The sequence below is a fragment of the Drosophila mojavensis genome, unplaced genomic scaffold (assembly GCF_018153725.1).
Source record: "Drosophila mojavensis isolate 15081-1352.22 unplaced genomic scaffold, ASM1815372v1 contig_136, whole genome shotgun sequence".
Classification (NCBI taxonomy): domain Eukaryota; kingdom Metazoa; phylum Arthropoda; class Insecta; order Diptera; family Drosophilidae; genus Drosophila; species Drosophila mojavensis.
The window spans coordinates 7,201,524-7,218,575 of NW_025318667.1; the positions used below are offsets into that span (position 1 = coordinate 7,201,524).

Genomic DNA, 17,052 nt, shown 5'->3' on the forward strand with positions numbered 1-17,052 from the left:
AGAGATATTGAGAGAGAGACAGGAGCAGCAGTTGCCTGACATGTGCATATGGCAAATAGGTTTCGCGGTGGTCAACCAAAGACAACTGGACATGTGGCACCACACAGTTGCAGGTATGCGTGTGTGTGTGTGTGTGCTCTCTATTTGTTAGAGCGTCGCGTAATTTGATATGCCAAAGTTTTTCGACACTTAGTGAAGCATATTTCAGCAACGTGCTTTCATGCATATTTAATTGTTTTAATGCCGCCAGCCGAAATACCAAAAAAAAAAAGGAACAGAAAAAAGAAACACAAATAATAAAGTAAAATAATACAACAGCAAAAACATGTGCAATATGAAAAAACAGAGAGCAACTCGCGAAATTATGAATTCATATGGCAAAAGCGAATCGACCGCCTGAGCGACCCAACAATTATGATCGGACAGCGGTCATTAAATATACAGCGTAATTCATTAATGTTCACGAATTTATTCATATTGTTATGCCGTGGGCGCTCTATATAATTACTCGAATTCGTATTGGTAAATTATTCAAAATTCAATGATTGTGATAGACTGATTATAGATTTTTTTTGTGTGTTGGAAAATTTGATAATAAACTGCATAATATGAAAATGATTTAATTGATTATATTATTAAAGTAGATTTTTTTAAATCAAATATGCTGCAACGCATTTTGAATTTACTTTTTAAGGGGAGAGAGAGTTCAAAACGCGTCAAATAAGACTAGAATGTGAAATTGACAAAAAAACTGAACAATTTTTTCGTATGATGCATATATTATGACATGATCTTTTGAAATGAATACGAAAATAAGGTGTTCAAAGGTTTCTAGCTATATTCAGTTCTGATTGGCTGCTACTGATGGAGTTGTGTTAGTGTGATGCTGAGAGCTAAGAATTGTATCAACTTGAGTTTGCACTTTTGTCCAGCACAGCGCATTGCTGGGCTGTAACTCCTAATTCAAACTACGTGAGAGAGAGGGAAATAAATATAGTACCAGCTGTTGCACAAGTATCCCAGCAGACGATGCATGCCGAAAGTGGAAGAGAAACAAGCATAGCTGTTGCTAAATGCAGTCGATCGTGTTGCTGAGCGAGAGAGAAATGTCTCGCTATGACAATTGACCTCTTTATTGGATGAGAAAAAGCGAATAGAAATGGTCATTCAGGAAACGGCGAACGGGAGCACAAATTTGATATGTGAATAGCTCTAAGCCAACTTCAACTTTCAGAAATTCATATTAGTATACGAAATCATCTACAAATTATCTTAGGCAAACTTAATCCATAACCAAGCACAAGACCGTAAATCTGGTACTCACATACGCATATAAATTCCCACGAATCAGTTAGCAAGAGACTTTGCTGTCTTTGCTGGCTTTTATACCATGGTCAAATTGTTATGCCAACTACATTGACTATTGCTTAATCGATTGGCCAATGGGCCAGACAATGCCATGGAGCAGCCATTACTTTAAGCTATGTCACTCAAAGACAGGCTGCGAGTGTGCAGCATAACGGTGCGTGCCAGAGCAATTACATGCATTATGTGAAGCAGTGTTACACAGAGAGAGAGAGACAAATAGATAGAAATAGTGTGTGTGTGTGTGTGTGTGAGTGCGAGCTAGCAGTTGCGACATGCAAACATTAGTTTTAGTGAACATAAATGCTGCTATTTTGTCACATAAAGTGTCAACAGTTGACAGTCTCAACTTTGCACAATTTACGACATTTGCAACGACCGCCCGGCGGCTCGCCCCCTTCTGGGTCATGCAACGTACAGTTGCCAATTCACATTTGCATTACAATCGTGCACAATAGACACACACACACACACATGCAGAACAGATGGCATACGAGAGTGAGAGAGAGATAGATAGAGTTGTGCTCAACTCCACTTCAGTCACTTTCCGTCTTCCTCTCTCTCTCTCTCTCTCTCCATCACTATTTCGTTTCGTTGGTCAACCGACCGCAGCATCTGCGCTCATCTTAACCAATGGGTGGGTGGGTGTTATTTGTAGAGTGGGGGGCGTGTTCAATGTCTGCTGGTTAAATTGGGCTTATTGTTTGAATAGTCATTCGTTATAAAACGATAGGCGCATCAAGTTAATTGCCAATTAGATATGTGAGGCATTAACTAGTTGTTTATTATTATATTTCAACTGTCTGCTGGACAAGCTTACATACATGTATGTGTGTGTGTGTGTGTGTGTGTGTGTGTGCGTGCGTGCGTGCGTGCCCAGAGTCACTTGTCACTTGTGTTGATTGAACGCCCTCAAACCAGTGCGGACGGCAGCGTAATTATTACTACTTCAACATATTAATTAGCTGCCTGCTCAATGACACACACCACCATCGCCTCCAGGCCATCATCTCCCCTTGCCACGCCCACTATCGTTGTGTTTGCGAAAGTTGGGGCGCACTGGCGACAATATGACGTGCAAGACTGGCAAGTGGCAAAGTGTCAGGAGTCACAACGACCGGAACAAATGAGAAAGAGTGCTAGAGCACTGGGAATGCATGACTAGGAGATACCCTAGGAGATACCCTGGAATACATAGTAGCTGCATTGAGCTTGGACCAAACATCGGTTTAGCTTGGGCTGAGCTTATTGACTTTACCATGGGAATCTAGAATAATAATTGTTTTCCTTTTTAAAGGAGTTTCTTTAACAACTTACATATGGTGGTAAAGACAGCCATTAGCGATGGTGTTTGACAATGCTCAAGTTTGTAGTATTTGAAATATTACTCGACCCATGTCGTTCATTTCGTTCATATGGAGCTATGCTTGTTACACACATTTTCACATTATACCCATTATACCCGGCCTTTCTATTGCCAATGGATAAACGAGCATAAAAAAAACCTTGTTAAATATGCAAGAACATCGAGAGCTTGACTGTGAATTACCCTGCACAAAGAAATAGAATCGTTTGAATCGTGTTCTGTGATTGTGATTCCTTCACCTGTCTGTCTGCCTCGCAGCTACAGAAGCTAAAGACTCAATATGATTCCAAAGGCTAGAATTATCATTGTTATTATGTTTTCACATGCCATTCCATTGTGTTTCATTCCACATTCCATTGTTGTATTACACATATAATCGCAGCTATTCACTAACCCTTTGCCCAGGGCAAAGCTTGAAATATAATACCGTGTGAAGTGCGTCTGGGTATTTCCTAGTCGAGCACTTCACTCACTCGGGCTTGTTTATTTATGGCCTGGCAGATACTATTATTATATATGCATAAGCACAGACAATATTTTTCTACACAATTTTGTTTACAGCGGGCACGCGGCTCACCCTTTGTGGCAAATATTTAGAGGCTTTACGGCAAACCAAGTCCAATCAGTGTGCGTGTGTGTGCGTGTGTGTGCCTGGCATATAACACTCTCAATTAATGTCGGCTGGCACCAGCCCCAAGCAGTTGCAAATTGCGTATGCCAGAAAGCCATTGCACTCGAGGAAAAAGAAACGACGAACCGTTCTCTGTGTCTGTGTGCGCGCGTGTGTGTGTGTGTGTGTGTGAGAGCTTATAGTGATTTGCCGGCATGAGGTGTGCGACGTGATGTGCATTGGAATGTCGCCACAAGCACAACGTAATAATACACCCATCATATGAGATGTAGTAGGCCGGGGGCTCTCGATATCAGGGCAAATCAAAGGCTAATATCACAGTTGGTAGTGATGCGAGACGGTGTGAGTATTGCAGACGCAGCCTATGCCAACTAAGTCAACGAAATATATATGAAATATATTTGAAATATATACAAACAAAACGAGAACAAATTTCGATCTAAAATTGTATACACGGGCTCAGTGAACATCCGATTTTTTGTACAGTTGACTCGCTAGGGCATAAATGGAGCGCATCAGATTGGAGTCCTCGGAGGGGGAAATCTTCGAGACAGATGTGCAGGCCGCCAAGTGCTCGATGACCCTCAAGACAATGCTGGAGGATTGCTGCCTGGACGAGGACGACAACACGGTGGTGTCTCTCTCCAACGTCAGCTCGAATACGCTGCGCTATGTGCTCTTCTGGGCGGAGCATCACAAGAACGATGATCCGCTGGCGGATGACGGTGAGATGGCCGAGCAGGGCGCCATCAGTCCCTGGGACAAGGAGTTCATCAGCAAGGTGGACCAGCCCATGCTCTTCCAGCTGATGCTGGCCGCCAACTATCTGGACATGCGCGGCCTGCTGGAGCTGACCTGCCGCACCGTGGCGCTGATGATCAATGGCAAGTCATCGGCGGAAATACGACAAGTATTCAATATACGTCAGCATCCGTGCAATAATGGCGCGTAGCTGGAGGCTGACGACGACTCGGCGTCTTCGAGCTGCTGCCCAGCTGCTGTGCTAATGTTGAAATAAATACGCTGGTGGCTGGGCTGCTATGGAGGGGGTGCCGAATCCAAGTTCCTGGGTTTAACTCGACAAACAAACAAAACACACACACACACGAACACACACAAACACACACAAAACAAATACCAAAAATATATGTGCAAAAATGAGAAAAAAAAAAAATGAAATAAATGAGGCAGCGCATTGAGGCCGCATTTGCCAAACGCGGCAGTTAAACGCACATATTCAGCACAATAAAAAACAAGCAAATCTGTTGGAAGCTCTGCATCTTATCGCTCGATACACACACATACCTACACACACACACACACAGAGAGAGGCAGAGCGGGGTAAGTGTGTGAATTGGGGTTGAGAGTTACGCACAATTTGTATACCCTAAACATATAGAAAATGTGATTTCAGGGTATATTGGTTTTGTGTAGAGGGACGCGAGTCAGACCCCATAGAGTACATACATACACATATACATATATACAGAGGAGCCTAGTTATTACAAATTGCTCTCCGTCTACGTCTAGCCGTCCGTCCTTCTGTAAGCCTGTCCGGTTGTCCATCTGATCGTACGTCCATCCGTAGGACCATTCGTCTATCCGTGCATTCGTAAATCTATTTTTTGTACAGCTATCCATCCCGTCTATCTGTTCGTCCGTTCGTCCATTCGACCATCCGTTGGTCAGTCTGTCCATCTGTCTGCCTGTCCGTTTGTCCATTCGATCATCCGTCTATCCTTCCATTCATTCAACTGTACATCTATCCATCCGTCCGTCCGTTTATCCGCTAAACATCCATCCGTCTGTCCGTTCGAACGGTCGTCCATTCGTTCTTCAATCCGACCTTCTGTTCGCACGTCCGTTTGTCCATCCGACCCTAGGTCCACCCATTCTTCCGTTCATACGTCCTTCCAACCGTCTGTTCGTCTTTCCGTCCGTTCATCTGTCCGTCTTTCCTTCCGACCATCCGTCCGTCTATCTGTTTGTCCGCTTGTCCCCATGATTTCCTAAGCATTTTCTATCGAGACAACTCACTTTCCAGTTGTTTGAAACGCTAAGGGCATTTCCTAGTCGGTCAATGGCGACTAGATCACTCTTACGTGTTGTTTTTGATGGTGCATGAGCGGCGGAAACGGATACAAATATTTCGTATTTTTCGGTATTATGGACTTCATCTAGCTGGGATTTGTGGCATAAACCAACAAAAGCCGACAAGCGAGCAGGTGTTGCAAACAGCAGGGCGGCCATTAGGCGCAGGAGGCTGGCGTCGGCAGGGGTGGCGGCAGGGGTGGTCTAAATGTAGACAAATTGCGTAAAAGGCACGTCCCACATAAAGCAGCATAAAAATTACTTTAAAATACAGACAGAGCCGAGAGCCACACACAATTTCCTGCCGCAGACATGACGCAGGCTATAAAGAGGCAGACAAACAGAGAGCGAGAGAGGGAGAGGGAGAAGGACATAGACACTGACAGCGGGACATCAGCTGGGAGTAACAAGTTAACTTGACCGAAAGCTAAATTTAAATATTTGCACTCCAAATCGATGCGAAATGTTGTGTGAAACGAAAGAAACGCTGCACCGAAAAAATAAGAATAAATACAAAATTGAGTGCAAGCAGTGAAAAAATCATTTAGACTGAATGATGTCATTAAACAATCAACGCCCACGCACTTACGCAGGGCTCGGCTGAAGTCATCTCGAGTGTGACAAATATTGTTGATGCATAAAAATCACTCATACGCAGCGTGTAGCATGTTCGGTTGGTTCCTTGTGGCTGCGACCGCACAGTCGTCGTCGCCAGTTGCCACCTACTTGCAACATTTACTTTTTAGTTGCATTCTCTTTGCAGCACAATGCTGCATCCATTAAATGCCAAGTGCAAAGTGCAACAAAAGTGCTGCACAAATGACAGCGCGTCTGTGGGTGGATACTAAAAAGGCAAGTATGTAGCAAAGGCACCACACACACACACACACACACACACACACACAGAGTATTTATATATATACATATATATATGTGTATATACTATATATAAATGTGTTCAGGCAAGAATCGAAGCGAGAGAGAGAGAGAGAGAGAGAGAGAGAGAGAGGGGAGAGAGAGAGAGAGAGTATGACACGCACTGGAGACCTGGGGGGTTTTCGGCGCTGCAGCTGCTACCATTGACAATTCTAAAGAAATTTATGTTCGAGTGAACTTAACAAAAAGATGTGCAGCTGCACAAACACACACACGCACACATGTATATGAACATGTGATACGCCCACATATAGCCATTGGGATGAGTACTTGGCTGTTGCTATTGCTGACCTGATTGCTGTTTAGCTGATAAGTTTCTGCTCCTACAAGCCGCTGCACATGCGGCACGAACAGCAGCAGCAGCAGCAGCAGCAGCAGCAGCCGCAGCCGCAGCCGCAGCAGCAGCAGCCAGTCAGGCTGGCAGCCCGGCAGCCTGGGGGCAGCGTAAGCGTCACTTATCAAGTGATTTATGTTTGTAATTTACTAGTGCACTACACTGAGAATGGCAGAGTGAAAAAGAGAGCGAGAGAGAGTGGGAGTGGCAGTGCGAGTAGGAGTGGGAGAGCGAGTGTTGCCTTCTAGTGGGCAACAACACAAGTCCCAAAAGTCTGCAATGGCAAATTGTCAAACAATGCGATGCTTTTATTAGCCAAAGTCAAAGCACTGAACTGCCATTGGCGGGCATTCGAGAACCAAAACGCTTACCCAAGCCCAAAACCCAATTCCGGTCCCAGACCAACCCCACTCCCAATGCCAGTTGCCCTGTCCCTAGGCACAGCACATTACTATTACTGTCAAGTGCCGTCGCCTATGTTCGTTCAATTCCAGCCCGCGAAATGTTATTAACTGGCTCTGGGATTCGGCACAGGCTTCCAGCTTAATTAGCAGCCGGCCAAGGCCAAGCACACAATGCTATCTTCACATTGCGTGTAATCGCTGGCCTCCCACGACACACTTGACCGTCATTGCTCCCAAGGAGAAGCTCATTTTCTTTACTAGACTGTTGGAGAGAGGGAGAAAGGCAGAGAGAGAGAGAGAGAGAGAGAGAGAGAGAGAGTGAGAGATGGAAATAGGAATAAAGAATACTACACTCTCCACTTCCCACTAATTACACTCCACAAAACACTTCACAAAACACTCTCCACTAACCGTTCTTTACCCTCCAGTCTCCACTATTCAGTTTCTATTCTCCATTATCCACTCTCCATTCTCCACTTGCCACTCTCAACAAATTGCTCTCCACTATCAATTTTGCATTATCCATTATGCACTCTTCACTCTCCTCTTACCACTTACCACTCTTCACTAACCGCTCTACACTCTACATTCTCCACTATCCATTTTCCATTCCTCACAGTCCACTCTTCATCCTTCACTTACCACTCTCTACTAGCGACTATCCACTCTCCACTCCCTTCCCCACTATCAACTACCCACTCTCCACTCTCTACTCTCCTCTTCACTTCACAATATCCACTCTCCACTATCCACTCAACATTCTTCACTTACTACTCTCCAACAGCCACTCTCTACTAGCCAGTCTCCAAACTCCACTCTTAACTCTCAGCTCTACACTCTCCAAACTGCACTCTCCACTCCCAACTCTCCACTCTTCATTCGGCACTTTCTGTTTTAAATTCTCCACTAACCGCCAATAACTCTCCACTCTCCAACCTCCACTCTCCATTCTCCATTTCCTGCTCTCCACTCTCCACACTGGCTTCTGGTTACTCGTTAGCCGTTATCATCGCTCGTGCGGCTGCTGTATTGTGGTTTTGTTAAGCTGTCTGCCATGTTTTTTCCACCTGCTGTCGCTTCTTCTTCTCATTCGCCTGTGCACCTTTGTCTAGCTAAAGCTGGGAACGATTATAAGGAGCGGCAACAGCATCTCCCTGCATTCTTCTTTTTTTTTTTTTAGTCTACACTCAACGCTTGCTTTGTAATCAAAAACCGTTTGTAAATTGTGGCGAATAGGGGCGCGCCCAGGTGAGCGGGCGTGAGCAGCTGTTTTTTGCGGGTAACGGCACTTTTAATTAGCGCACTTCGAAGCTCACTTTATCAGGTGAAATGCACAGCGGGCAGCAGCACCACCAGCAGCAGAGATTCCGTCCGTTCGCTTCCTTCTACCTCATTTCCGTTTCATCCAATTACGGTCGCTTTGTCACTATTTGCATTCAGCTGGTGAGCTTATACAAACTTGCAACATTTCACAAATACACGAGTGCAACACCCAAACACACACACGCACACACACACACACAGATATAGATAGCCTAGGAGACCATCGAGTGTAACAGAGGCCAACGGCATCTAAAAGTTCAACCTATCATCGCGTTGATGTTTCCATCAATTTTGTTGCCATATTTTGCCATTGATTTTTATTTTTCAATTTAAAGTTGGCAAAATTGAAGGAAATTTAATAGGAATTTTGATAAAATTTTTGAACAATTATTAGACATGAAATGCCATTAAATTAAATGGCATAAATAATATTTAAATAGAATGTTTAGGCATTTAAATATTATTCATTACTTAAGTAATTGTTAAGTTATTCAAATCATTCGAAAACAGCTTAAATGTTTAAATTAATATTTGTTATTATTCTTATTCTTATTCAAAATTCCAGCATTTAAATATTATGAATAACATAATTATTACCCAAGTAATGATCATCAATAATTATATGACTCTTGCTGAGTCAGTCATTGCTTCTCCACTTTATGCAATTCCAATTAGAATCCAACTAGGACAATACCTGCCTACAAGCATCTGAGCCTGCCATCAACCTATAATTAAAGATCTGAGAGCAGTTTTAGCTCAAATCCGTTTGCCATTAACTGATGTGAAAGCATCTCGTATGCTCCATTTGTGAATTGTTCCGGCAACATTGGAAGTCGGGCGATTTGCTGCTGTGGTCCTGGCTCTAGGGAGCCAGGTAGATGGGCGATACTTTCAGGCTCAACTCTTAACTCGAGCATGGTGAGTAAATTGTCGAATTTTGCGACTTGCGGCAAGTGGCGGCACTTGGGCTCCGTTCTGCTGATGCTGCCACAATAATCCAGCAACGGTGGCAAGTTGGCACTTCTGGCTAATGGCCATAATGTGCACTCATGGCATAATTTTGTGCCGTTGTCTTGCACGCGTCGCTGGAGTTTTCGGGCTCTTTGCTAGTTGTTTGGCATCTCTGGCGCATAATGTCGTTTATCGGCAAAGCCTGTGCAGAAAGCACATAAATACACACACACACACACACACACACACACACACACACAGAGAGGGAGGGAGAGAGATAGAGAGAGGGAGAGAGTAGCTTGTACTGGGGCACTATGTCAGTCCAGATATTGGTGTCGTGCCATCATTTTACCAAATGTTTGCCGACTGTCAGCTGAGCTCAGCTTTTAGCCAAGCCAAAAATCGACGCGCAGCAAAATAAATTCGAGTTCGGTTCAGCTTGGTCGCTTAGCTTGATCAGCTAGAAAATACCCTATACTCGCTTAGGTGGCAAGAAATACTATATGAGAATTGCATAGAGCGGTAGCTAGCAAATATTCTGTAGGCGATAAGCTGACTGGTAGGTAGAACGCAATTTAAATTTGACATTTGAGTTTCTTATGCTCTTTATGCTATATGAAAATCACATAGAACGGCAGTAGAAAAGTTTCTGAATGTATTATGCAAATTGGTTGGGTAAAAAAAATAACGAAAGTCTATCGAAAATTGAAAGTTTTCATTTGAGTTATTATATAATAATTGTATACATGTATATAAAATGTGAGAATTGCATAGAACGGCAGTTTGTATTAGCTAGAATATACTATAATATATATGAAACATAGTTTAAGCCAAAAGAAATAATCATTGATCAAGTACAATTAGGCAGTTACGCTTTAAACACCATATGAGAAGCACATAGAGCGGCATTGGAGATTAAGTGAAGAGGAAGAGGCAAGTAAGGGAGAAATAGGGAAACTGTTGCCAATATATGTATGCCACGCTAAATCAATATTCAAAAAATTCAATTCAACATTCATATATAATATGAGAATCACATAGAGCGGCGATTGATTTAGCTAAAGCAAGAGATTTCGAGAGTTGGGAGTACTTGCAAACATTGTTCAATGTTACTTCAGTTAGAATAAGAGACAATAAGAAGAATAATAATAATATTTTTATATATATATTGAAATCACACAGCATTCAAATAACGCTTCGATTGTTGACTCCGTCTGGATTTTCCGTGCACTTGCAAGTTGCAACAACACGGCACAGAGAGGGAGTGAAACTATTCTAGTGTGTACTCACCACATCGATGATTTGCATAAGTGTTAGACCGAAACTCAATTGCAGTGGATCGGATTCGTTGACCACGGGTCGCTCCAAGCTGTTGTAGTTGTCCAGCAGAGCGTGCAGGAGGCGCTTCTCGTGCGGTCCAGCTGAGCAGGCTGCAAGCAGAGGAGATGAAATCGAGAAGTTCTTAAATGTGTGTGTGGCCAGGTGAGCTGTCAGCTAAGGTCATTGGAGCATTAAAAGGAGAGAGTGAAAAATAATAACGAGCGAAAGAGAAAAGAAAAATGTTTCAACTTCGACTTGCAGCTCAATTGAATTTTATGAAACTCTGGCAATGACTTTCTGCCGGGCTTAGGGCCAGCCAACCGTGGCGGCAGTTTAGCCTGCATTAACGTATCGTTGGCATTGTAGCTGTCACAGCCCCCAGCTCCACCAGCTCCTCGAGCTCCCCGAGGGCGAGGGCGAGGGCGCACGGCGCTCAGCCCTAGCGTGCGCCCCTCGATGCTGGCCCTGCTTGTTGCTGCTGCCAATTAAATTTGTTCAACCAATAAGTGGCTTTGGTTTGGCTTGACGTTGGCAACAGCTTTAGCCCCAACAGCTTATGCCACAGCCAAAGCCGCAGTCCCAGCCACAGCAGCAGCAGCAGCAGGAGTAGCAGCAGCAGCAGGAGCAGCAATAGCACCTGGCTACTGATTCTGCGTTTTGTGGCCGCTCACCCCAGCTGATGTTGCTCCTGCAGCTTATAAAGGGCATCGTGGCACGCCCTGGCAAGGGGATTCTCTCTATTTATTTATTTATTATTTTTTCTTATTTTGCAACGGCTTCTGACATTTGTAATTGTTGGTGGGTCTGCGCTGCTATTGAAAAATATTCATAGATCGGACCTTGAGCTGAAGCCAATGAGCTTAGTATTTCACTCCGCTCCCTTCTCCCCTCTCTGGTGTCACACCACAACCCCCACAATTGACTCTAAGCCGGCATCTAAATTAGCCCTCAGGGGGAGGCATGCGGCAGCAGGATGTGTAGTTGTTAGAAGCCAAACAGCGTGTAAGCCCTTAAATTGGCCTAGGCTTAGGTGCGCCCAGCCACAGGTGCCAAATTAGAAATGGGTTTTTGATTTTAAAGCTTTCAAAATTATGAATTCGCTCAATAAGCCCTTAGCTATCGATTATTTTGGACTGTCAAGTGTTTTTAATAATAATCTTAATAATCTTAAAATTTTCCAAGTAAATATATAACTGCATCGCCTTTCTATGCGATTCTCTACCACTTAAGTTTGAACTATAAATATTATAAAGAACTTTAAGATCAATATCTCTCCTCGATTCTCCTGCATAAATACTATAGTATAAAAAGCTTAAAGAACCCCATATACATATATAACTATATCATCTTTCTCTGCGATTCTCATGCAAGTGAGGTCTTTAATGACACATATAACTATTACGCTTTCCATTTGTTAATAATAAAATATCTTTTCCACATATGTAACTTTAGAACCTTTCTCTGTGATTCTCATTTACACAATAGAGACATATATAGATATATCAATATTAATACAAAATTAGCTAGTTCACCTTCCCATGTGATGGTCTTGCACTCCAATGAGATCTACAAATATTAATAGTTGCTTAAAGTTTTTTTTTGCGCTCTTCTATGCGATTCTCACACATATATTAGCACTAATACCATTACGGCTCTCTATGCGATTCTCTTGCACTCGAGTGCATGTTGAAGCAGCTTTAACAGCTGTTTTCGTCCTTCGAAATATCCTAATGAAATTTCGACTGCGACTCGAATTTCTTAATGTGATTTCGATTGTGATTGGCGGACGGCTTGGCGAAACTTTGTGGAAATTGGATAGTTAATTTGATAGCTTTGACTGGTAATTTGGTGCATCCAGAGGCGGCCTAGCTGGCAGCCAGGAGGCAGTCCGTCGGGTCAATTAGGACAATTACTTAAGGAAGCAGAGTGCAAACGGCGCAAACTGCGGCGCCTTGCGGTGCATATTAAAGGACAATCAAGAAGGCGGCGACCAGTGTGGCCAGTGCGGCTAGTGCGGCCAGTGCGGCACGTGCTCGCAATTGGCCAAAAGTTGCAACTGGCTGGCAACAAAACGAAATAAAATGAAAGCGGCCGACGGCCATGGAGTGGAAGGTAAACAGAAACTAAATAATTCATGGCATGCTTAAGGCACATTTCCAGCTGTCGGCGCGCCCCAAACTCCATTCAAGTTTAGTTTATTGATGTGCCAAAAACTTTGCATCAAGCTGGAGCACGTGAAGCTGCTGTCCGAGGGGGGCGGGCCGGCGGTGCGGCTGAACGGCATTGAACTGCCTTCAGAACTGTTCGCACTTACCAATACCAACAAACAGCACACACACACACACACACACACACACACACACACACACACACACACACACATGCACAGACTTCATAACTATTTGTCACTCAGCCCAGCTTAGCTCAGCTCACCACACTCCACTCCAGCCCACTCCAGCCCACTCCAGCCCACTCCAGCCCACTCCAGCCCACTCCTGCCCACTCCACCTCACCACACTTCATCTCATCTCCTTTTCTACTCTCTCAACTCACCTCAACTCCTGCTGTCAGCAAGCAGCAATCATAGGCTAAAAGTTTTCAAGTACGCGCATGTGTATGTGTGTGCCTGTCTGCGTGTGTGTGTGTGTGTGTGTGTGTGTGTGTGAATCTACATAAATTTATTTGCTCTGCAAATATTGATAGACTTTTAATGGCTGCTGCCATATAGACTGACGCCCAGGGGCAACGCATTTATAATTTCTGCTGCAGTAGTTTGCAAACTGTATTAGTTTCGTAATCGATTCGGCATTTCAATTAGCATTCCCAGAACGAATTCAGCCACAGAATGAACCAAATGCGAGAGAGCTTTGGCAGCGATAGTGTTTGTGTTTGAGCTTATCTGCGTTGGACTGATCTTCTATTTAGATTTCTTATCAACTGGGAACGTTCTCTTTGCAAGTAAACATTTCTTTTGCCCTAAAACTCACTTTCATCTATTGAGATGGCACCCCACCGAGTTCTACTCCAGCATTGCTTAGCCACCTGTCGTAACTCCCACGTTATATGCAGGTCCAAATCGAAGTCTCTGATTCTTCAATAGTTTTGCTCTTTAAAGTTTATTGCATCAGCTATTCAAGACTGCGATTTGCATCTGCAAATCCAGACTATAGCCAGATTCGATGTGCCACGCCTCCAGCGGGCATATATACATGTATTTTGTTTTTAATTTTCAGAAGGTATCGAGAGTTACGTAAGCGTAGCCTACTCTTAACCTGTGAAAAATTACAGGGTATTTTTCGAGTGACCACGCCCCTAAACTGTCATCCATAGAAGAGCTCAACATTAATGTTGTTTGTATGGACTATAATAAATACTAAAATATTCAGTTATGCGTATACGCAATTCTTTGCTCTCTCTGGCCTTGACACACGTACACACACACACACACACAGACATGCTTAACTATGAATTCGTTGAATTTCGTATTTGGTGGCCATAAAGCGAGCAAATCAGATCACGTAGGCGACGCTTTGAAGTGTTTAGAGTCTCGCCTCAGTTGGCCACATGTCTGATTATCCGTGGCAAGTGTGGATTGCCATTTGGCTAACAGCAGCAGCAGCAGCAGCAGGAGTAGGAGCAGGGGCAGCAGCAGGAGCAGCATCTCTTTGTCGTGGTCATATTAATGAATGCCATTAGCGGACTACGTGCGGCCTTGTCGCCATTTGCTCTTGGCCATAATCGAAGCTTTGTAGGCACTAAAGTGTCGCCCATTAACGGTTGCATGTGGCAGAGCAGCTAGTGGCAGGCAGCAGCAGCGGGAGTTGAGCTGAGTTGAGTTCCCTGCAAATCTAGGCGCTGCTGCTGCTGCTGCTGCTGCTGCTGTGGCTGGCATCAACAACAACTTTAATGGCTAATTGCAATTAATTGCTCAATTAAGTGCCACGCCCCGGCACAACAGTGCGCCCGGGCTCCAGGGCTTGGTCTCGCTCTGGGTCTCGGTCTCGGTCTCGGCCTCGGCCTCGGCTTGAGCTTGCCTGTCACAAAATTGACGCATCTGCTGTGCATTTGTTTGCTAGCCACAGAGGCGGGGGAGGCGGGGGAGGCGTGGCCAAGTTGCATGACTGCAGGCAGTGGCCCCGCAGCTAAAGGCTGTTTGCCATAAATTATGCATGCCACACACACAAACACACACATACCACTTGACACTGACAGTGGCAGTGGCCCCCGTGGCAAATGCCTGCGGCATGTGGCATGTGGCATGTGGCAAGTGCCAAGTGGCACTGCATTATCATGCAGAATATGTAATAATCGCAATAAATTTGATTACCTATGCCATATTGTGAGTCTCTGTCTGTCTGCCCTCCTCTCACTCCCTCTCCCCGTTAAGCACTTGATATAATATCCATTTCCATACCAATTGATCTAATATTTCAGTCCTAACACAATTCAGGCTGAGAGCTCTCTCTTTCCCTCTCTCTCTCCCTCTCTCTCTCTCTCCCCCTTTTTCTTTCTCTAGCAGCTGCTGTTAGCCATTAAAAACAACTTGATTTGGTTAGCTAATTATACAGCTAATACAAAAACTGTTACTATAACTCGAAATAGGCCCAAATACACCGCCTTCCGTCTGCCGTCTGCCGCTAGCCCCCAATCACCGCACAGTGGCGAAAATGAAGAATTTTTCTGGCAGAATCTCTCTAATTACTAGGGTAAACCTTTACATTATTTATTATATAAGTTAAAATGCTTTTATGATAGCTAATGCAAATCCTTGCCAGAAAAATAGATTCCGATACCTTATAAACTGTCTATTGTATCCTTGAAATGGCATTAGAAACTCAAAGCTAGATGCAAATATTTTCAAATATAATTCCTATTCATTAAATATTTTAATAAATATTTTTTACTTGTTTTATAACTTAAAAAAAAGACAAAAAATTCGATTCAAATAACGTATAAATGAGTTAGAACCAAGCTATACAGTTGCAGTTGGGCATTACTGACTGCAGAATACTCATTCACGGCCTAAATTCTGTCAGATCTGTTTTCCAAACTGCCACGCCCCCCTTTACATGCCAAAGTGCAGCTCTCTAGGACTTCAACTAATAGTATTTCAGAATACAAATTCAAAATTTTACTTTTGCCCTTATGCACTGCAAATCTCTAGCTCCACATTTAGAGTTTATGCCAAATGAAACGGCCATTGCGCCCATTGTGAATCGGCCAAAGTTGAGTTCGCGCCGCATTAAAATTTTACGCGTTAACGGCAAAATTATACGAAATCATTTTCGGAATGCAATAAATGAGGCCGCAAGTTAATTCGAGAGCGTGCGCGCTGCTCAAATAAAATGTAATGTCCTTTGGATGGCGCTTTAAATGAGCATCCCAGCAGCTCATCATCCCAGCTTCCCAGCATCCCAGCAGCCACTAATGTCGCACCCAACAGATAGCAGCCGCTGTCCCAGCGCCCACTCGTCCGCCCAGGACCGATAAGTCGCGGTCGTGCCAGAAATTTAATCGAAATGCCCTGTGTGTGTCTGTCTCTCCCTCTCTCTCTCTCTCTCTCTCTAATTGTGCGAGTCTCTGTTTGCTTGCCTTGGCCTATGTCGCCCACATTGCTTCCACAAAGGTCTCTATGATAGCATTGTAATTATATTCGTGTGACTGTGTGTGTGTGTGTGTGTGCATATAATTACAAAGATATAACTGTGCGCGTGGGTATGTCTATCACAACACTATCAATATCTGTTTGTATTTCACGGAGGCCAGTGGCTCCACCAAGACGTGCCAGAAGTTAACAAGAGCCAGACAATCCCGAGTCTGCAATTCAGATTCTCCAGTCAGCCGAGGCGTTAAGTCTGCCTTAATGTCAAGTCTTAACGTGGCATTTATCGATATATTGAATTCGGTATGAGTAGTAGGGGAATGTATGTTCTGGAATCATCCACATACTTTCCCTTTTCCGCAAGTTTAATTAAAGAAATCTTTATCAGAAATATAAATATTTTTCAATCTCAGTAAGTTGAACTGATGACCCGAAATTTTTAATTGGTTCAATGAAAATCGCAGAGCATTGCCGATTCGTCTCCCATCTGCATAAAGTCTTCTAGAATAACCTATTCTCTCCTATCTTCCAGCATTGCAACCGACAGCAAAGCTCTTGCATGCCTTTGTATTTGATTAAGTTGTACGTGAAGTTTTAAATCATTGAATACAGATAATAATTTACGTTTAAATGAAACCCAAAATAACTATAAATTATTGAAAATAAATAAAATTAATAATTTAAATCTCTATTTATACCTCTAGTATATTTATTAAACAGAATTTACAT

The 17,052-nt window shown here is 43.6% G+C and overlaps 1 protein-coding gene across 2 annotated transcripts in view; it reads right to left on the bottom strand.

The window, feature by feature from the left end:
- LOC6586119 (neuronal acetylcholine receptor subunit alpha-7) overlaps nucleotides 1–17,052 on the bottom strand; it is a 140,428-nt gene that overhangs the window by 67,601 nt on the left and 55,775 nt on the right. For both annotated transcript variants that reach the window (XM_002011706.3, XM_032733100.2), the window contains exon 2: nucleotides 10,692–10,831. In XM_002011706.3, the coding sequence (XP_002011742.2) occupies nucleotides 10,692–10,831 (140 nt within the window). The remainder of the gene's footprint in view (nucleotides 1–10,691; nucleotides 10,832–17,052) is intronic.